Source organism: Vicugna pacos, chromosome 13, assembly GCF_048564905.1.
Source record: "Vicugna pacos chromosome 13, VicPac4, whole genome shotgun sequence".
In the NCBI taxonomy this organism is placed as follows: domain Eukaryota; kingdom Metazoa; phylum Chordata; class Mammalia; order Artiodactyla; family Camelidae; genus Vicugna; species Vicugna pacos.
In genome coordinates, this window is record NC_132999.1 from 38,652,750 (window position 1) to 38,674,984 (window position 22,235).

The 22,235-nt window shown below is 41.6% G+C and overlaps 1 protein-coding gene across 3 annotated transcripts in view; it reads right to left on the reverse strand.

Annotated features, from left to right (window-relative positions):
* Positions 1-22,235, reverse strand: part of SMAP2 (small ArfGAP2) — a 54,276-nt gene that overhangs the window by 22,093 nt on the left and 9,948 nt on the right. For 2 of the 3 annotated variants that reach the window (XM_072974686.1, XM_006215856.4), the window contains exon 1: positions 20,261-20,795. The exons of the other annotated variant lie outside the window; for it this stretch is intronic. In XM_072974686.1, coding sequence (XP_072830787.1) covers positions 20,261-20,363 — 103 coding nt within the window. In that variant the 5' untranslated portion in view covers positions 20,364-20,795. Of the gene's footprint in view, positions 1-20,260; positions 20,796-22,235 lie in introns of those variants that run through there. 3 annotated transcript variants of the gene reach the window in all.

The window sequence follows — 22,235 nt, forward strand, 5'->3', positions numbered from 1 at the left end:
GATTGTGAAATATCTATTTTCTTTTCTATTTTTTAATATACTCTCTGAATTGTTTGCAATGAACTTCTATGACTTGTGTAATGAGAAAAACAGTACAGGTATTTTAAGGGGGCAGGGTATAGCTCAGTGGAAGGGCACCTGCTTAGCACGCACCAGGTCCTGGGTTTAATCCCCAGTATTTCCATTAAAAACAAACAAACAAACAAACCTAATTACTTCCCCCTACCCAAAACAAAAACAAAAATAAAAGGGCACAGCCATCCATGGCTCCTTACCAGCTGCAGGATCAGTTGAAATCCTTAACATGACAATAAGCCCTTTAAGAGCCTGTAATTTGCATATGACTGAGTAATAATCATTCTGAAATATGCCATGACTCAAGCCTCATTGCCTACACCCACCTGGAATGGCTTTCTCCCCCATTCCCTACTTGACAAACTTCAAAGTCCAGTCCAATTTTACCTCTTTTGTGAGGCCCTCAATGGAATAAACCTTGACCTCCCCTATGGCTAGTAGTCCTCTGTACACTTTGCTCTTCTAACATTTCATATCTTATTACAGTTAGTTGCTTACAAGCCTCTCTTGCCCTAAATAGACTGTCAGTTCTAGAAGGCAAAGACACGTCCCTTCATCGTTTATCCAAGCACTTAGCCCAAGGCTTGCAAATAGTGCATACAAAATAAATATTTATTAAATGAAGTCATCAATAAGTAAGATAAAAGTATACGATTTTGCCTGTTTTGCAAAATGAAGGGAGAAGTTTTCAAACACCTTAAAGGCTAAGATACTACACAGTAAAGAGATTAGGTTACTTTGGTGAGGCTCCAAAGGCAGAACTAGCACCAATGAGTAGAAGTTGATTTTAGCACACTCTGGGGAAGAATTTTCTAACTAATAATTAAGGTTGTGTGAAAACAAATGCAGCATATCCAGAAATAGTGGAATCCCAGTAAGCACAAGTGTTCAAGCAGAGGCTAGATGATCACCTCTCAGGGACGGCAGAGAAATGATCCCTGCGCAGTGGGTGGGTGATCCACGAGCTGTAAAGTCCCTTCTGCTACTACAGTTCTACTAGCTGACTTGTAGGAAATTTTCAGGTACCTTCCTGCTTGAAATTCAGTGGTTCTGAAAATGCAACATGAGATTATCTATGAAGACGTTAGGTCTTGATGAACCTAAAAAAAACTGAAATCAAATTCGGTTCATGGAGCCTCTCACTGGCACTGAAAGCTGGCTTAAATATGATAGACACATAAGGAAGGACCCAAACCAACACACTCTGATTTGAAAATAGAGGCAAATTTCTCTTGATATGGCCTGTCATTAACTCCAGCATTAAATGTGGGAGACAAAATGAAGAAGCAGTATTTAAGAACAATTTTAATGCTAGTTACCTCAGTTCCACTTATAATATCCTTTCAACCCCTGATTCACCACAAAGAATACACAAAAACATCTGTGCCATCTTGGAGAACTTAAGGAGGGCTACCAAGAGGTATGTTTACTAGGCTTTTTCCACCTACACAAAAGGGAATTCACCTAGTTCCCTATTCCTAAATAACAATAAACAGCAACTTTGAATTTCTGTACGTTTTTAAGGAAGCATTGAGACCAAAATAAGAGCTTACGCAATCAACCTCTGCTCCCAGAATGCTCTGCAGGAAAAGCCCCTTTCCATCCGGTCCATCTTGCAAGAATGTTGTTTCCTTTTGTCAAAAAGAGACACTGTTCACATTCAAATATTTGAAAAAAGCGGAAGTTAAGCTTTCTAAATGTTTAAGACAAAGCACATTGAAAGATTTTTGAGATTGATTTGAGAATAAAGGTAAATACTACACCAAGAAATTTAAAATGGGAATTTCAGAGACGGAAAGAATATTAGAAGTCATTAAGTTTAACCTCCCACTGAATGCAGGCAGGAGATCCTTCTACAGGTGACCACCTGGTACCTTCCTCAACAGCTCTGGTGCTAAGTCAGTTATGTACCATTTCAAAAGGAAGGCTGTTCTACTGTTGGATGGCACTGAATTGTAGAGATGCCTTCCTTATACTGAATCCCATCAATCTGCCTTCTTACCATTTTTACCTTCTGGTGCCACTTCTATACTCCTCTCATATTTGTATAAAATAACAAAAAGTACAAGATGAAGATAGAGGTTTGGAGACTCTTAACAGAAGAGAGCAGCTATTCATACACTCAACCAAAATACAAGCCAGTTGAGCCAACTTAATCCAGGAGGTCAATGATAGAACAGATGCAGCAAACGGACTGCTATGACATCAGTGGAAATGAAGCAAAGCAACACTATCCTCCTACCAGGTAACCAGACAAAGAAGGTTAGTGAAGTAGAACACTGCTAAGCACTCACTGATGAAATGGTTAGTCAATCTATCTAAATCTATATCTGCAGTTAACTTATAATGTCCTTTCTCTTAAGACATTAAAACTTACAACACTAGGATAGCAACAGGAAAGCAGACTGGGAACTAGTCCCCACTAGGAAGGAGACATTCTTCATCTTCTTTTGTTAGCAGTGCTTACAGACAATGGATATGCCTTAACTTTGCTCTGCTCTGGGCAGGAGGCGGACCGCACAATGAAATACCACTGAAAGAGAGTCTACAGAAAGGAATAAGTCTAAAACAATAAAACAGCCAAAGGGTCAGGACCAAAACCAGGCACATGCCACAGCTTGGTGCCATAGCCTTCTCAGCTTCACTATACACTGGCTATTCATTTCCTTTAAATCCTAGGAAAATCAGTACTTGCACTGAATCAGTCCAGTAACATGCTACACATATCTCATGCTACCTATCTGGCCCCGTAAAGCTAAAGATATGGGTTACCTAAGCTGTGCCACTAATCAGCTGTGTGACTTTAGACAAGTCAATTCACTTTTCTGAGAGTCAATGTCCTTACCTAGATTCGATTATTTCTTAAAATCTTCCTCTTCCAAAAGATAGTAATGGTATCTCTAAAATTCAGTAAACTACTCTGAAAAAACTAAAGGGTGGGCAGTTAACTTTTAGTAAATATTGCTGCATAGAAGTCTTATTTTCTTTATTTTACTATTAGAAGGTAGTGGGTAAGGCTGAAATGCTTCCTTTCCAGCTATCCCATTAGTGGATGGTAACTAGTATATATTTCAGTGATGTTTCCGGTAATAAAGAACTATCAAGTCAACCAATCTGTACTGTTATTACTTCAACTCTACTTCCCAGAATTCTTCAGAAGGAAAAGGACCAGGTCCTAGTTTGAACTTTCTTTGTGTGTAGCTCTGAATAAGGACATTCTGCCAAGGTATGTTCTGATGATGGTACTGCCCATTCAAATCATGTAACTAGACCTCTACTGTGAACTGAACTCCAAACTTCTAGGTATGACTTAAATTCTTCCATGATCTGGTCCTTTCTAGCATCAATTCTTATTACTCCTCTTCTCACTTCTAAACCCCAACAAAGACATCACTTCGCCTTAAAACTGTGTGCCAAAGTGCCAGCTGCCATGTTCTGGCCACACAGAGAAATCTGAGAGGGTGACTCCTACCCATGGACACCCAGAGGCCTCTTTCTGATTTGGAGATGAGAGGCAGACTAAGGGACTCCTGGACAAAGTGAGTCCCTGATTCTAACCAGAGGGCCTCCGACTGCCACAAAGATGTCTTTCCAACCAGCCCTGGAGCAGCTGTGCAGTGCTATTGGTGGTGCTGTCTAAAAGTGTGAGGCAAGGCCCCAGTCTCTTGGGGTTTCCTGGGAGGTTCTGGTATATGATGCCATGACTGTTTTCCACAGTAAAGAGCTGATATATTTTAAGGATGGGGAAAGAGTTAGCCCGGGTTGAAGAACCTCACAAAGTCAGTGAGAAGGTTAGACTGATCACACAAGCTGATGCTTCCAATGGAGGCCAGTCCTATGACATTACAGACACTGAGTACGGCAAAGCCCAATACAAATCTGAACAGGTCCAGCTCTTTACTGAGGACATAGTAGACTTTCTCAAGAAAGAACTAAAAGTGAGTCCCCTAAACTTTTATTTCACAGAGTGATGATGGCTTACCTTCAAGGACATACCTGGTCACTCAAAGATACATCAAAATCTCTCCAATTCCTAGTGACTGGTGCCAAAACACCCTAAAAATATCTCAGAAGAATGTGGAACAACATCAGAGGGAAAGAATGGATGGTATGGTTGAAAACACTCATTTTCAGGAAAGCCTAGGGCTGCTTTCCCAAGAAGATGCAGATTGGAAGCAAAGAGTGTGGAACTATGGAAAAAATGCTTGAAAACCCACATACATGGGATGAAATAAGTTTACAAAAAGAGCCAGCTAAAAATCTATGACTGGAACTGCTGGAGAGGATAAATTTGCCTGTCTCTTTAGAGATTACATGGATGATGCTGATTTGGGACCAGACAAAAAGAATGCATCAGAAAATGGAGACCATATAGACGATGAGTCAGAAGTTGATTCGAAGAAATTCATCCATGCTGTTAACTTAAATGTCCCCTTAAAAAGGCTTGAAGGAGAAAAGCAAGGAACATTTTAAAAATTACATGAAGGAAATCAAATGAAAAAGAGTTTACAAGTCAAATGAGAAATGTCCCAAACTAAGCAGTCATTTTTGCAATTTGAATATTCATAGATTGAAAGTGAAATTCAAAAGCTTCAGCTGAAACTTCAATTACAGACTGAACTACGTCAAAAACATATAAAAAAACTTTGCAGAAAGTTAACCAAGGAGGGAATTCACTGCTTAGAAATAAAGAAGAAACTTCCCAAAGTGTACTAAAACATCAGCAGTATACACCAGAAGTGCAACTCCTACTGAAAGCTGGCCAAAGACCTAGAGAGAGAATTGGAAAGACTTCCTTCTGTCAAAGATGGATCATGTCCCATGAGAAAAAAACCTCAACAAAGTTGGCTGGCATCTCTGTCGACTCAGAGGAAGCTCAGCGAGCTAAGAAAAGATACGGTTGCAGGAGACACAAATTGGCTAAAGAAGAGTTTAAATCTCAGCTTTCCCCCAGTGGCTCCTCCACTTTGCTATTCAGCAAGGAGAGGCCTGAGGCGGTCGGGGGTTCATCGGGTCTCCAGGGAAAGAGGAGGCTAAATCATGAGCACTGAGGGACCCAGGGTCATGTCCAGGTTTGACTTAATTCCACAGCAGACACCCCTGAACATCCACAACCACAGCAGGACATCTGCCTATGTTTTCTCTCTTTAAAAGTCATTTTTATTTCTCTCCTTTTAGTTAATGGCTGTTATTCAATTGATGCTAAACTTGCTTTTATTATAATTCCTAAGATAGGGTTTAACATAATGCTTAAGAACATATTATTTCCACTTCACTGGACTCTCTAGAATTAGACAGTATTACTGTTGTACTTCGACTGCAATAAAAGATCCTCTATTACTTAAACCATTAATAGCAGTTTGACATGACCAGGTGGAGACATTTGAGACAATACAGGAAATGCAACAAGCTGTCATGAAAAAATCTATAAAAGTAACAATATTTATCCTAATAAATTTTGATTGGCTTTTAAAACAATGTAAAATAAACAAAAACTAAACAACACCCCCAGCTAAACTTAGTAATACGTTTATCAGTTTAGCCCTAAATTCAAAGATTATGGGAATTGACACTTTGCAATTATTTGTTTCTTGATTTTTAAATTTCTTTTTAACCTTTGTTATTTTGTTTAGCATATACTTTGCTGTTTCAATGTTTTTAAATTTTATGCAGTCAAAATCAAAGTTTTCCCTTCTGAAAAAAAAAAAAGTATGTCCACAGTTCTTGTTAAGTAAATGGTCCCCTGAGAGACCAGTATGAAAGTTGTGGTATGTAGTGCTGGGCCTCCAAGTGGGAAGCCCCTCTCCTGCTGAAGAATCTTGAGTTCCACCTGGAGGATGCCAGTAACCTCAGGGAGGGGCCTGAATGCCCATTCACTGAGAAATGAGTAAAAGAGCCCAAAGTGAGCAGCAGCATAACAAGGCTAGTTTGGCTTTATCCTCTAGGACAAGTTCTCTAGAGAGACAATTCTGGGTGGTGGGTCCTTAGATGGCACCTTTCACATGGGACAGGGCCTGGTGCTGAGGAGAAAGAAATCAAGCAAGGTAATTAAGTATCCACACGGGTCTTACGAAGCCAAGGCAAGTGACCCTAGGATTATGAAGCAGAACAAGGACTGAGAACAATCCCAGGTAAGCCAGCAATTAAACCTTCAAAAGGAGACTATTTTTTTAGTTTCACATATTTTGTAAAAGTTCCCTTTTTTTGGTTCCCCCTTTCTATTCAAAGTTCTGAATGGTGTTAACGGGGCTAAGAGAAAAGAACCAAAGAAGGTGATTTGTGTCCATAGATGGGCCATAGCTTTAGAGCAGAGGCAGCAGTGTGATGAAAGCAAGCATAATCCAGAAGACGAACCCAAAGCGAGAGAGGGAAGCAGGACACACTGGGGCCACGTGGACAACCTGCCATCTCTCCCTGTGGATTCTCTTTCCTGAATTCGTATTTTGGAGGTTCTCAGTTTTGACCTATAAGGAAAGCTGGACTACTTGCACTTTCCAGATCAACTTAAGATCTCTCAGAAATAGCTCTACATGGGCTATTACTTCTTTTTTGCAAAACATCATTTTGTGAAAATCTTGCTCCATCCACTTTCTCCATCAAGCCTTTTTTCCTTCCTATTCTGACTCCCACAGCCCTCTGCTGTTCTCCTGTGGCACTCAGCTACGGTTATTCTGTGCTGGGGTTTTATGTTTGTTTTTATTTTGTGAGCTCCTTTAGATAACAACTGCCTAATTTAGTACACTTAAAAAAAAACAAAACCTAGTGTAAGTATTTTTCTTATGCGGACTTGGGATTTGATTTGCTTATTACTCAGAAAACCACACAGAGGTAATTGAAGTATCCTACATAGAAAATTAGGGGAAAGGGTATCCTTAATGTTCCTTGTATCCCAGTTAGCCCATGATATTTTGACTCTAGCCAGTTTCCTCTACACAAAGACCCTGCTTAAAGCATTTATGAATAAGCTAGAAGAGTGGTGGCTGAAACACGGCTTCTCTGAAAAGGGGAGGGAGGAAATAAAAAATAGCTGCTTTCATCAGGGGCAGGAAGGAGATTATTTCACTAGGAGCTAAACAGTGAGACTATCTCAGTACAAACAATTGTTTGGCTTGAAGGCTCCATGTGGCCAATTACTCCAGCAAAGGCTCAGCTGGAATGGAGCACGGGGCCTGCCAGGACTGAGGGACAGAGACTGACACAGGCTCAAGTGTCTCAGTCGTGGCTTTGGGATCCCAGAGCATCCCAACAAGGATGCTCACAGAACACACTCTACCCCAAACAGCAAACAGCGTCATTCTGCACTGAATCCAGTCAAGAAAGCAGACTGCAAAGAGAAGAGGAAAAGATGGCACTGGGGGCAAATGTAAAGTAATTCAACCCAAAACCAACATTTTGTGGCAAAAGTAACAAAGATAAAAACCACACCTTATAAGAGAGCTAGTACATTTCAATCACCGCCTCAACGGCTAACAGCAGGCTGGGGGAGGAAGTGTGCAGGGATGGACTGCTGAGCCAATAGCTAGGGAATTATTTCACAGTCTGCCGGGTGGACCTGAAATTTCAAAACTTGACATTATAATTAAAGTAATTTCCTATCACTCATGACCTCACTTCAGGGAACAGATGTCAACTTGGTTCACTAGAATTTACTATCTTCACCCCCTGGGGACACTTAGTTCTTTACTTTTTTTTGGTTACTTCCGGTTAAAATCTTAACTTCCTCTTTGCAACAACCAGTATCTACTCATGTTCTGAAAAAACACACTGAAGATGAAAAGTGAGCCTGCCCACTTGGGGGAGGCATATCTTCAAAAGAAACTACCAAAGGTGGGTGACAGAGCTCCTGACCAATGAGATTGCTCTTCACCCTCCATCTCCAGGATTGGTAATAAGCAGAGGAGAACCAATATGAAAACAGATATTAAAAGTAGCCCACATTTAAACAGTTCCACTCTTCTCCCTCTAGACCAGTGCCTCTCAACTGAAGCAGCTGTCCCCCTAAGGGGCCATGACGTCTGGAGGCATTTTTAGTTGTCACAACTGGCAGAAAGTGGGGGTGTTAGTGGTATCTAGTGGCTGAGTTCAGGAAAGCTACTAAACACACAGGACAACCTCTCAACAAAGAAGGATCCAAAATGTCAACAGTGCTGAGGTTGAGAAGTCCTGCTCTAGAGAAACCATCCTTAAGCCAATCGGTTTGGAGCATGTGAGATATACTTAATATACCAATTCTGTGGAAAAGCCTCTTCTCTTATTTTGTAACGAACAGATAAACATTTAGATACAGAATTCCCAAACTGGAAAGATACTGAAGGATTAACTAGCCTAAGCACAGCTGGAGAAACTAAAGCCCAGAGTGGTTAAGTCATTTACCCAAGTTCAGAGGAGAAATCATCAGCTGGACTGGAATGAGAAACATCTTTCTACACCCCAGCTGTGTGTTACACACGGCAGATGCTCAGTAACAGTCGCTACATGGTTGTCCTGTTCTGCAGGTGTTGTTTCCTACGACCACACACAGTCACTCCCTGCTGCAGGGAAGCCCAACATCTTAGCTTGTGTGTGAAGGCTCTTATCCACAGCCCTTCATGCCCACATTCTGCTTCCTCCAAAGAAGCCCAGAAATGGAGAAGAGTGTAACACACTAGAGCGCAAGAACCAGCAGCCAGGCAGAACTTGGTTTTCAGTTGTTTGAAGCGAATCTCATGCCTTTCACACAGGCAGAGCCTTTTCACTCAGAAAAACTTCCAAGTCAGTAAACGAAGCCTTGTGCAAGACCACGGACTCGTGAACTTCTCTCTTCCACGACGGTGTGAGGCCACTTTCCCAGAACATCAGAGGAGCCCCAACCAGCAGCAAACAGACAGAAAATCAGTGCCAGTTTAACTGAATCACAACCATATCCAAACAAGCTAGAGAACTTTCATTTCTAAACAAAGAGCAGAATAGAAATGAATTCTGGGATCAAAGTACAGACGGTTAGTCCGGTGGCATGTTAGTCATCAAAACAGCCCGGGCTTAAGGGCGCAGAGCAAGAGGTGAAGATTTGCCCTTTTAAAAGAAGACATTCACTACAATGGGTCAAAAGCAGGTGTTTCAGAATTGGGTATAATGAGGTCCAGGTCAGAAGGAGTGGTGCAAGGGCCAGGGCAGCTACGCCATCCGTGTGCATGGAAAGTTCCTGCACAGGGAACATTATGCAGAGGAACCCAGGGCAGGTCTCTAGGGAAAAAAATCGCAGCTTCACAAAAGCCAAAGCAAGGTTCTTCAAATTAAACAAACCTGTGCCAGCAGGGACAAGGAGAGCTTCTGAAACTGCTGCAAGGTTATTATTAATTTGTAAGGCACCTAAGAATGGTGTCTAAATATTTACTCCCATCCCACAAAAAGACTAAGGGACTGATAGTTTAGCCTCCTGTTTCACACCCCCTGCTACATTTTCCCCAAGATGATGTATCACACTAAGACCTCCTACTGAAAAGGCAGGGTACTAGCTTCCTGACTGGCTCCAGCTTTCAATGCGGCACAGATGCCAGAAGCACACAAAAGAAATGGCACAAAGAAGCAGTTCCCCCAAAGCAACCACGAGATTCACCTGCTCGGCTTCCTGAAATGTCACAGAGCTTCAAGGAGGAAGAAGGTGACTTTCAGAAAACAAAACAAAACAAAACAAAGATTATGATCTGAACACACATTACTGGAATAGTGTTCACGATGGAGACACAGACACTATGTACCAGATGCTGCGCGTCAGGTAACAGGTAACAGGTAAACACGGGACATAGTCCCTGTGCTTGTGGAATTTCCAGTCTAAGGAAAGCCTTGTAAAACAAAAAACAAAAACCAGTAGCTGTTACTCCCTTTCCACCAATATAGGGCTTCTAATCCTCCTTCCCAGTGGACTGAATTTAAGTGAAGGAGGCCTGAATGAACAAGATAAGATGCTGATAACGGCACAAAAGCATTTCCACATGTCAAGTAGATAATGCGGAAGACTGTGAGATACAGGCCTACACCTTGGCCCTTCTTGCTGTGACCATGTTCCATATATGTGTTCCTCATGGTCGAGCCTGGATTCCCCCCAGCTCTCTGCTTCTTGCCCCAAATGCCCACAATAGTGAAGCAGTTCAAAATGACAGCCCCCACAGCAAGGCTGTCTCTGCATGGGCTCAACCCAGAGGACTCCCTGACAACTTTTTAAAATTAGAGGGCCCACATAACTATTCAACTCTGAACACATCAATAACCCATCAGTCTAACAGCAAAACAAAAATTCACAACATCCCATTACTTTATAACACTGGAAAATTAAAACCCAAATGTCTAGCAATTGGGCAAAAGTTAAGTAATGACATATTCAAATGATGGAATACAATAAAGGCATTTAAATGTTTTTAATGTCATGAAAAATGCTTATGATAATGTTAAGCAAAACAATAATATAAAATGATTACAGTATAAGCTAGAGTAAAAAATGGGTGATAGGATTGTGTAAAGTATCTTCTGCATTGTTATACTTTTTCATACTTTCCAATGATTTTCACCAGAGATATGAATAACTTTCACAGTGAGAAAAAATTATTATTTTTTTTTTTTTAGAGAAATAGCATTTAATGATGTTTAGCTAAAAAAGCACAACTCGTCTGAGAGGCTGTTCCTATGGTAACAAATCTTTTCTCTCCTTAAATGTATAAGAAATCTAATGAAACAGCCTATTTTTACTCTGCCCATAACATGGATCCTCAATTTGAGTCACTTGTGTCAGGCTCCTGTTCACAGATTAGGCTCAAAACCAAGTCAGAATGCTCAGAGGAGGTGATCTGGAGTCTTCCTGAATCCAATGCTATATCTAATGATGCTTACTTTCACATAAAAGCTGGAAACATTAATCTAACACTCACACCATAGGAAAGACCTTTTCTCAAAATTCTCCTCAGTCTGAAACAGTTCTTCTAACCCAGCTCCTCATGCCTACCTTCAGAGAGTCAAGGTCCCCAGTTCCAAACAGCTATTCTTTCAGTAAAAATGCTTTCAACATCACAGAAGAGCCTGAATCTTTTTTCATTCTTTCTCAGATAAGCTGTCACACTTAAATTGATTTCCATTAGCTCCGTTGTTTACAGCTACTTTGAACACAAGCACCATGATAAGAACAGGGATTTTCCTTCCTATTTCTCGTCGGAGGCCTTGGGTCAGTTATAACCCAACTGGGAAAGTTATCAGTAAGAAAAACACACCAATGCCCTCTCTCTCACCGTCTTTATACTGCAGCATAAGATGTTACCAGTTCACATGGAAAATTCTGTAAGGAATTATCTTCCAAAGATATAAGCACAGAAACAATATTAAGAAGAAAATTTAAACTCAAGGCTTGAAATACTAGAGAACTCATGTCTAAATCCATGCTCACAGTGGGGAACTTCCAGTAAGATAAGAAAAGAGGAAGAAGTTAAAATTTACTTCGTGTGCACTTCAGGAAGTAACATTTTAGGATTAACACAGAAACCCACATCTAAAGATGTAAGCTCTGTGCTAGAGGCCTGGGGATTTATGGCCTTCCCGTCTCTAGTAACTGCTGCGAAAGACAGAATGGCTATTTGAAATAGAGGAAAAGAAAAGGTGCTCTGTTTTCTCACATCACTCTGCTGGGACAGGCTTATCAGCCACAGCTGAGTAGGTCTCTCTTCCTCCTGTACTTGCTTTACTATTTTCAGTACATTCTAAAATGAGAAAGTTACACATTTGTTTTTTGGGTGAGGAGAAATGACACGAAGCATGAGGTACCCAGTTCTTACTGTTTCAGATTATGACATTTCTTTCTGAAAGTTCTGACCTGAAATTAAGTAAGGATCAACAAAGCATTCTCCAAGTGGGCTTATGAAACCTAGCACTTTCTAAATAAACCATATCCCATAGGTATTTAAAAGCAAACCAGAATACCCAGAGGAAATATAGAAATGGGGGAAAAGAGGGCCGTGGTCAACAAAAATGATCAGAGAACTAGTTAATGTTGCTTGAAAACGAAAACGAGCAGTAATAATAAAATCCCAGCAACGTGTTACAAAGGTGAGTAACAAAATCCTGCTATCACCCAGCAATACACTACAAAGGTGGGATTCCAGGGCAAGTTTCAGCCACACAGGAGGGAGCACGGTGGGTTAGGGGAGCGGTGGACAAACTGAAGACAACCACCAGGGCAACCTTACGCTGACGGGTGGCCACATCGGAAGGGAGGTTTGGCTCATCTCTGGGGTTTTCCACTGGGAAGGGGCCTGCAGTTCAGCCATCAATGGACCAGCATCCACAAAGCCTGTGGGGAAATACAGGATCCAGAAGAGTCGGGTAGGGAAAGAGAAAGTTTGGAAAATGGAAGAGTCAAATACAGTAACGAAATATGGTAATTAATCAACGTGAGGCTTGAGAAACGCACAGATATACGTCATAAGGTGAAATGGACTGGCTGGGGAGAACTGGTACTCTGGGAAATGGGCTGATACGCTCTGTACAATACCAACTTACATTTTAATTACATCTGTGAATTACAGAAGTACCTCTGAAGAGGAAATTAATTTGGGTGGAAAAGAGAAAAACAATGAATCCTGTGTTTTTACTGTGGGTAACTCTACTCAGTGAGGGTCCCTTATCTGCAGCTTCTGTGGAAAATAGCAGTCTGAAGGCAAACATACTCACACTCCACTGAAAGCCTTTGCTGGCCTAGTGCCACCAATTGCATTAATGTGGCAGGAGCCCAAAGGCAGGTGACCTGATTGACGAAAAAAGCACTTCTAGAAAGTGCTAAACTTGTATCATTAAACACTTTATAATCAAGAAGAAAACTAGTAGCAATAAGCTGAGAAGTTTTGCCCTTAAATGGAGCAGCAGCAACCTTCCGAATAACACTTTTCAGGTCCACTGATCTCACCTCCCTCCCCCAGTGCCAACCTATCTGAAGTGGGGGGGAAGGGTAAATAACAGACAAAGATACATGAGTCAAGGAAAACTGGCTCCACCTTAACAGTCAAGAAAGGTCTAATCTGTACCATGTTTTAAGGCTGCAAGCCTCAAAACCCTCTTTGTACATCGTAAGTGGTACTGACTCAAGTTTTGAGCTGTAGATGGGACAAGCTCAATGTACACACATCATGCCTAAGACTTCTCAGAATTAACAGGGTGGGAACTTATTTTCTGAGTAACCAAACGATAAACTGCTCCTGGAAGAGACCAAAAGTCAAATATAGAGTCAACAGAAGCCACATATCCTGACTATATAGGCAATGGCTGAGTTGCTACATTATTCCCCAGGATTAATCACTGTTTCGGCAACAGTTAAGATCCTTTCCAAGCACAAGAGGTTGTATCTGCCTGAAAACTCCTCTTATCACTTGTCCAAAATAACTCAACTATTTACTAAAAAGGAGAAAGAATTACATCTAGGAGATTTTTTAAAGTGCCTAGGTGCTTTTGCCTGATTCAGCTTGGATCCTACCCTTGCTCCACTCCATCAAAGGGAACTATATCTCCCAGGCTCCTTGTCAACTGATTTCTGGGCAAGTACCATCAACGGGACCAATAAGGATAAGGCAGGAGAAGCGGGAGCCAGAGTAATGCTCTCTGTCATACTTGGTTTGAGTTCCAGCTGCTACCAGACAGCTCTTTCCACGCTTCGGGCTCACAGGAGACGGCTCAGGCTTCTGGCCTTTGGTGATACCAGCACCTTCTAATTTCCTCAGGGACCTAGGAGCTCCCAGGTGTTGCCAATCTCTAGGCTGTCTCACCAGCCCATTTACCTTCTCGGCTTTTATATCACCTATGCAACCTATTTCATATTAAATTCCCTCTGCTTGTACCGCCACCAAGGGTTTCTGTTTCTCTGAAGGATCCCTGACTTCAAAATATATTTTATTAAGCTACTTTCTTTTTAATGGAGGTACTGGGGATTGAACCCAGGACCTGGTGCATGCGAAGCATGTGCTCTACCACCGAGTTATATAGCCTCACCCCCTAAAATACATTTTAAAATGTAGCTTTCCTAAGAATTATACAAATATTTGGATAACCTATAAAAGGTGTCTTCTAATAAGAAACAAAGATTTTATATTGTTCAAGTATTTACTGAGGCTCTGATCTTCGCCAAGAGGTGCTCTAGGTGCTGGAAATACTACAGTGAAAAAAACGGACACAAGGCCCCTGCCCTCGGGGAGCTTCCATTCTAGTGGACGTGTTAACTGTGGCAAATTACAATTTTAAAAAGTTGACCAGTACGGGAATATTTCTTTAACAATAGAGGAATTTGGTAAAAATAAATTAACGTTAAGGTCCAGAACTTCTTCCAAGTTAGTATCTACTTAAACTAGCAGCTTGCTTAAACAGAAGTATGACTGTGATAAGGATTTAAGCAGACACAATAACAAAAGTCAGGCATTGTAATGCTTAGATGTAAAACGTATGTGCTTCATACAGATTCTTGCTGGGCATCTTTCTCACAGGGGATATTATTCAGAGGAACTGAGTCTGAGTCCACTTAATAAGTCACTTTATCCCTTCTTTATGGCACAGGTAAGTCCCAACATAACATACAAAGCATAACATACAATGTACATAATGAGTCAAGTGTTGTGAGCTCCAACTGCATGACATCATTTCTGAGATGGAATTTTCAGGCAGAACAGAAACAGACAATGACTCATGTGGTGAACAGTTATGTAGACAACTGTACCCAAGAAAGCTGCCACCTACATACCATAATGACGTCAGATGAAAAATGCAGAAAGAAGACAGTTTTCTGATTTATTTAAAAGCAATCGATTTGCTGAAAAGTGTACCCAAGAGATGTGGCTGCAGCTACCTGTTTACACATCCTAAGCACTGAGCAACCAAGAAGCACACATCAAATATTCAACACTATTAGACTGCTTGAGTAGGAAAGCATGTTTAGCCTCAAAAATCAACATCATCAACTCCAGAAATGGCATGACATCTACTGCTGGCATTTCACTAGACTCTTCCAAGATACTTTAACATCGTCATGATGGTACAAGTCCAGGGGATCTAGTGGGCACAATACTCAGACCTTTTCTACTACTCAGCAATTAGAAAGCATTTCATATTTGCAATATTTACAATTACATTTGAGTATCAGGTGGACTTCCAATACTGTGGGCTTCTTACACAACAGAGAGTCTACAGCATATTCATAATGTCAATGCCGTACAGCAAGTCACTACAGAGCTAGGATTTTAACCTTACTGGTCCCTACCTTATCCCTTGCCAATCCCCAACATGTAGTCAGAAGATACTGAAAAATCATGCACACGGGATGGCACATCTTGGAGCCTTTGTACATCCTGTCTCCTCTGTCTGGAATGCAAAGTCTCCTAAACTCACCTGACAAAGTCATGCTTATCATTCAAGACACAGCCTAACTGTCTCTTTGAGCCACAACTTCCTGAGACAGACTTGCTTGCTTTCTTCAAAGCTTTCATTTCTCCCTGTGCATAATGCCACAATGATAATTACTACACTGCATCATTTATCTGTTTACACATCTGCTTCCCCATTAGACTATAAAATCTTTGAGACCAAAAGCCCTATCTTTTAACCTACATAACTTGGTACAGTGTCTGACACAAAGTAGGTGCTTAAGAACTATTTTCTGAATAGGAAAGTATCTCCCAGGGAACAGGTTTAGCAAGTTGATATTAAAAGACAATCTAATGAGGACTTTGATAAACTACTTTGAGTAAAACTGTGTCAACCTAGCCATGACTGTCAGAGTTAAGGTGCATTAGCTGTAAAGACCTGGAGAGTGATCTGATCTTGGCTGGAGAAGGATGTTTAACAACTAGAGATGGAAGCAAAACTCCTTCTGTTGTCCAGATCTGATGAAATTTTTAAAAATCTCTTAAAAGGGGCCACAGATACAGCTAAAACAATTTTAAAATGATAGGAATGTTGATGTTCTAAGGAATGATATTTAACAAGCAATGATTTAGCTACTGACAAAAAAACAAATGTAAAGCAAAACTAAAGATTAATTTAAAGAGTTAAAACTCAGGTAATATTTTTACATTTCTACACAAAGATTCCCTAGTCTAATCTTCTGAAGAGTCAGGAAATATCCAGAGAGCATCCTCAAGGGTACCATAAAGTACATTTGTAAAAATGCTAGAACCCCATATATAGGAAATGGTTTTGGCTTAAAAACTAGGGAATTATTGGGTGAGTCATTCTAACTGTGGCTTCCAGTAACCAGAAGGGAATCAAGTCAGAAAGTGGAATGAATAAAACCAAGCTAAAATAAATAAGATCAGCAATGGTAATGATAAATAATGCTTACATTTGTGTTAACACTCTAGTTTATGAGGCATTTTTCATTTTTCAAACGTGGAAAATTAAACTGAGAAGTTAGGTGGCATGCTAAAGGTCACAAAGTTAAAATAAGCAGAGTAGAGGAGTTGAACCGGACGTTCCAAAATCAAGTCTACAGCTCCTTCTGCTACTCTGATTCTTTGCCACCTGAAAGGTGAGCTTATATGTGCTCTGGATGGGCCTTAGGACACTTTCTAAGATGACTTCAATGAGAACAGAGAGTTTCCAAGTTACTTAAGCATATCCTTCAACTTAATACCTTGAAAGAATGAGGACACTCTTTAATGTGTCTCAGAGGGAATCTTCACACCTTCCATGTTACACTCTCTGTTGAAAGATGCAAGCTGCTGTGAACTCTGGGTAACATGCTACTATCTGCATAAAAGCACTGCAAAGGTATATATTTAAATGCAGTGGTTTGTCTATGCATATATTATCTCTTAAAGCACATAAGAGATAACCAACAGTGGGTACTTCCAGAACCACTGAAAAATGATAGCTAAGGGATCAGGGACAGGAACACAACTTTTCAGGGCACATATTCCCTTTTGAGCCTTTTGAATTTTAAACCACATGAAAGTGCTACCTTTTTCAAAAAGTATATTTAAAGTTAACAATACATAATGAGAGTTGGAACAAAGGCAATGGTTAGGTGATTTGGGGTGAAACATTTCGGAGATAGGATGTAGCAGAAGAATAGAAAAGTAAAACGTATTCCAAAGTTTCTGTCAGACTCCATAATTCCATATGGTGTTTCACAGTTTGAAGTAAATATTCCTCAAGACCATCAAATTTCTTCCATTCTAATTCTTTGCTCATTAAACAGCTCTCAGTTTTTTTATGAACCTTGATACTGAGGTAAGTGTGTCCTAATCGAGGATACAAGCATTCAGGTCATCAGAAAGGTAAAGCCTTTCACAGTAAATAAGAGAGTGTCCAGCTTAAACCAGTCTCTGAAGAGGTTGATGAGGAGTTATGCCAGACACACTGATAAAATATGGAACTGCAGAGCTAAAGACTAAACCTTGGACCAGTACAGCCCCACCAACGGTCTATCCAAAAATGGGATCCGGCTGCAACTAGGTGGAATTAACCATTGACACATCTGAAATTTTCAGTATGTTTGTCCTCTGTTCTACCACTACTTAAGTCAGTCCAAAATTTTTACCCTAAAGGTCACAATAACTTAAGGGTTTTGCGTATCTTTCAGCCTAAAAAAAGTCATGGTATTTTTTTTTTTTTAAGGCAGTACCAAAGCAGCTTCCGTTCTCACACAGAAATTACTTCAATGCCTTAGAGGTCCAGGAAACTGGTGAGTCTTGTGCTCAAGGGAGTTAAAAAAAAAAAAAAACCCAGGACCAACAAAACTTGTACTACATAAAGAAACCACACGCTTGTTCTCTATTCTGATGTTCAAATTACATACTTAAAAGATAATATCATTCTTAAATCAGTATAAGATTTTTAAAAGAAGAGTCACAGCCAGAGTTATTTTGGAACATTACAAAAATACACACTCATAGCTCTGCAATCCAGGGCTACATCATTTGATTTCACATTAGTGGATTAGCAGTCACTCACTAGATTCTATACAATTGAGCTCTCAAGCTCTTTCTAAGTAAGGAAGGACATGAGACAGACCGATAAATACTCAAATTCAAAACTCATTTTAGCCCATAGTTTTTAAATTCCTCCTCCCACCAATTTTTTTTTTTAACCGGCGCCAACAGGTAACAATCTACGGATGCAAGTGTCTCTTCCCTCCGTGATCTGATAGTTGTCCACATGATCATTAAGACAACCAAAATTAGGAAAAAGGAGGGGGAAATGAGTGAGAGGGGTTGAAAGAGTAGAAAGGGCTAGCTAATTCACAAACTGGATAAACCAAGGCCACAACAATTAAATGTCTTATTTAATTAAACTGGAAGATTCTTGACACATTGTCATCTTATTTTTAATACGATGGCCAAGTCACTGAAGCCACCAAGCTAAACTGTAAAACCAATTTGTGAAAAGAAATTGTTTCAGGAACCAGGATTCTATCATGAAGAGCAGTTAATAAAGTTTATAAGCTGGCAGTTACTAGCTCTCATTAAGAACTGACTAACGTTTCAAACGTGATCCCCAGTAATTCTATTGATAAAGAGCAATGGAAAATTTGGAGGAAGAAGTGATGAATCAACCTTTCTTCCATGTGCTATATTTTACTGGAATATGAGTAAGTATAAAAGAGGTAAGCGAAATTGGGGGGGGGGGGTACTAATCATCGAAATGTCATCTGACTCCCCAGGTGTAGCAATGCTCACTCAACTGATGTGCTTTACTGTGACTCAAGATCTGTCAACTGAGGACACAAGGGAATTTGAGTAAAGCCAAGAGATATACTCCTAAATTTTAAACCGAATCTTCCAACAGATCTAGCACAAGATCTCACAAGAGTCAACTATAAGAAATTAACCTACTCAACATAAATTGATTCTAAAGTACTTTTTAAAATGAATTCTTGCCAATGCAAAAATTCAAGAAAGACGTCTGGGGACCTGTACATGTCATTTATCTCTTGGCCAAGGGCACTAAAATATACTATGAGGTGTCCAAATCAATGCATCCCTCCTCTGTTCTCCTTACATAACCTTATTTCTCTAAAATAAAAGTTAATTAACTGAAAATATCAATCAAGAGCATACTTTCTTTCTCAATATTGATAAAGGCAAATACAGCTGTTGTGTACTATATGCCCAACATGCTATATAGAAAACAACCCAGGCAAATCGACTGCATTATGAACAAAAGTAAACGATCGCTCCCAAAACCTATCCCTTTCTCTCCAAAAAAGAATTTTCCCAACTTCTCCAATTATATTCCAAAGAATTCAGAAAGAAAGAAAACAGAATAAATGTCGATCGCAAACATTTCACTAATAACCGAGCTTTCCTAGCATACTGATTTGTAATTGTATCAAATCATGAATCTTTGAGGGCACAGAAAACAAAGACTAAATGGCCCTGCCAATCTACGATGATCATAGTTCACCTTTAGAAGGGTGATCGCCATGGAAGCAAATTCGATGCATCCCTTGCTTCCTTCTTGGCACTGATTAAGCCGATCCTGCACTGCTGCCACAATCTGTTAGTTTCAGCCACCACACACACATCAGGCCTCTAACACACTCCACGAGCCAGGGCTAGGCTGTCTAGAAATCCGCACTGTGTCACTGCATAAGGCAGTTTCCCCCTCCATACATCCAGGAAGAGGAAAGCCACCTAAGCACTCTGTCAGATCTCAGCAAGACTGTAAAATGACAGAAAGAGCTGCTAACCAGCAGGCTGCAACGCTCACCACCTTTAAAAATCGTTTAAGCAGTTTTAGTCCCCGTCATCTCACTTCCCTCCTCCCCTTCCCTCCTCTTCTCTCTTTCTGTCTCCGTCTCTGTCTCTGTCTCTCTCTCATACACACACACTGCAGTTCAACCCCGGCTTCGCAAGCGGAAGGCTGAGAGCTCTGGACTGCCTCTGGACTCACAGTCGGCCCAGACTCATTCAGAGCCCTGAAATACAGACATTCTCACCTGCACACACCTCACCACTTCCACTCCCACCATCACCGCCTCCGCAACCACACTCACTCGCCCTCGCAACCTCTCTCCACACCAACCCCGGCGCTGCAGAACCCCTACCAGCCTCATCAGCAAGGGGAGCACACGCTACCATTTAGCTCATCGGGGCCACCTAAGCTCCAGAAACCCCCTCCCCACACAGGCCACCTCCCCGCGCCACCTGGAGCCTGGACCCCCCGGCCGCCGAGAGGGATGCGCTACCTTTAGACTGGCAGTCCGCACAAAACTTGTTATCCTCCTCCAAAAGCAGGTTGGCCAGGACCGCCTGGTACCGATCCACGTCCTTCACCGATTTGCCCGTCATGGCCAGAGTGCCGGCGGGGGCAGAGAGCGACGCGCCCTCCTCGCCCCCAGAAACCCCTACCTCAGCCCGGAGGTGAGGACTCCCAGCTCCCCGCCCAGGGGCACCTCCTGAGCGGGGGAGAGCCCTCTCCCCCGGCCCGGCCCGGCGCCCCTTCTCAGGTCAGCCGCGCCTGCCCCCTACTCTGCAGCCCCTCAGCGCGGCGCCCCCTGGCGGGCTTAGGGAAAGGCCCGAGTCCCGACGAGGCTGTGGGACCAGGCAGAGACCCTCAGCCCAGGCAAGGGGGGCGCTCGGGCCTCCCGCGTGCCGGGCGCAGCGACGACCCCCCGGCCTGCCTGTCTGCGGGCCGTGCGTCCCGCGCCTCGGTTTCCCTGGCAGCTGCCGCCTGCTCGGCCACCACCTCCGCCGCCTACTTCCGGCAGCTCTTCCTCTCCTCCTCCACCCAGCCCAGCCCGCGCATGCGCCCCGCCCCCACCGCTTCGGACTGGGCTCTTCCCTCCGCTCCGCCAGTCAGGAACCAATCCGGGCAGAAGTGAGGGGCGGAGCTTGGGTGGGGCGGAGGGAGAAGTGGGCCCGCCCCCTGCATGTCCTTGGAAAAGAATGAATGGAGCTCGGCGGAAAGGAAGTGGAGGGAGTGGAAGAAAGTGAACGAAGATCACAATTAACATTTCCTGAGCTCTTACTATGTGCCAGGCACTGTGCTAAGCGCTTTATATGAACCATCTCAATATAATCCTATAAACGTCTCTCTGAGTTAAATATTTACCATCCTTATGTAACCTGGGAGTTGTGGATACTCCGAAGTCCTCTAGCTTATTCTTTTCTTCAACAAACAGATGGGCCCAAACTCCTAATCCAGGGTAAGGGGACATCTCACCCTCCCCAAATTTTCCTAGGATTCTAGTTACCTCTCACTTGGAATGCCTGCTTCTGGTGAATTCTGTTCCCCGTTCACTAGCTCTCCTCTTGTGATTAATGTCATCTTTGGACATTGTTTTTCCTGGTGCCTAGACACTTTTTTGTTTCATTTCTAAATCTTCCTGAAATAGTGCAATTTTTCATATTATTTTCCATTATGATTTATTATAGGATATTAAATATAGTTCCCTGTGCCATAGAGTAGAATCATGTTGTTTATTTTATATACAGTAGCTTGTATCAGCTAATCCCAAACTCCTAATTTATCTCTTCCCCATCTCCTTTCCCTTTTGGTAAACATAAGTTTGTTTTTTATGTCTGAGTCTGTTTCTGTTTCATAAATAAATTCAGTTGTGTCATATTTTAGATTCCACATATAAATGACATCATGTGGTATTTGTCTTTCTCTTTCTGACTTACTTCACTTGTTATGATAATCTCTAGGTCCATCCATGTTGCTGCAAATGGCATTATTTCATTCTTTAGCATGACTGAGTAGTATTCCATTGTGTATATATACCACAACCTCTTTATCTAATCATCTGTTGATGGATATTTAGGTTGCTTCCATGTCTTGGCTATTGTAAATATTGCTGCTATGAACATTGGGGTACATGTATCTCTTTGAATTAGTCTCCAGATATATGTCCAGGAGTGGGGTTGCTGGATCATATGGCAACTCTTTTTTTAGTTTTTTAAGGAACCTCCATACTGTCCTTCATAGTGGCTGCACCAATTAATGTGTAGGACGGTTCCCTTTTCTCCACATCCTCTCTGGCATTTGTTATTTGTAGACTTTTTAATGATGGCCATTCTGATAGGTGTGATGTGATACCTCATCATAGTTTTGACCTGTGTTTTTTGAAAAGAACTTGCTAAATGGCAAATCTGGTTGAATCACTATCTCCTGCTTAAAAATCTGTTAGTGGCTCTCCATGATCTATGACAGTACTTTTC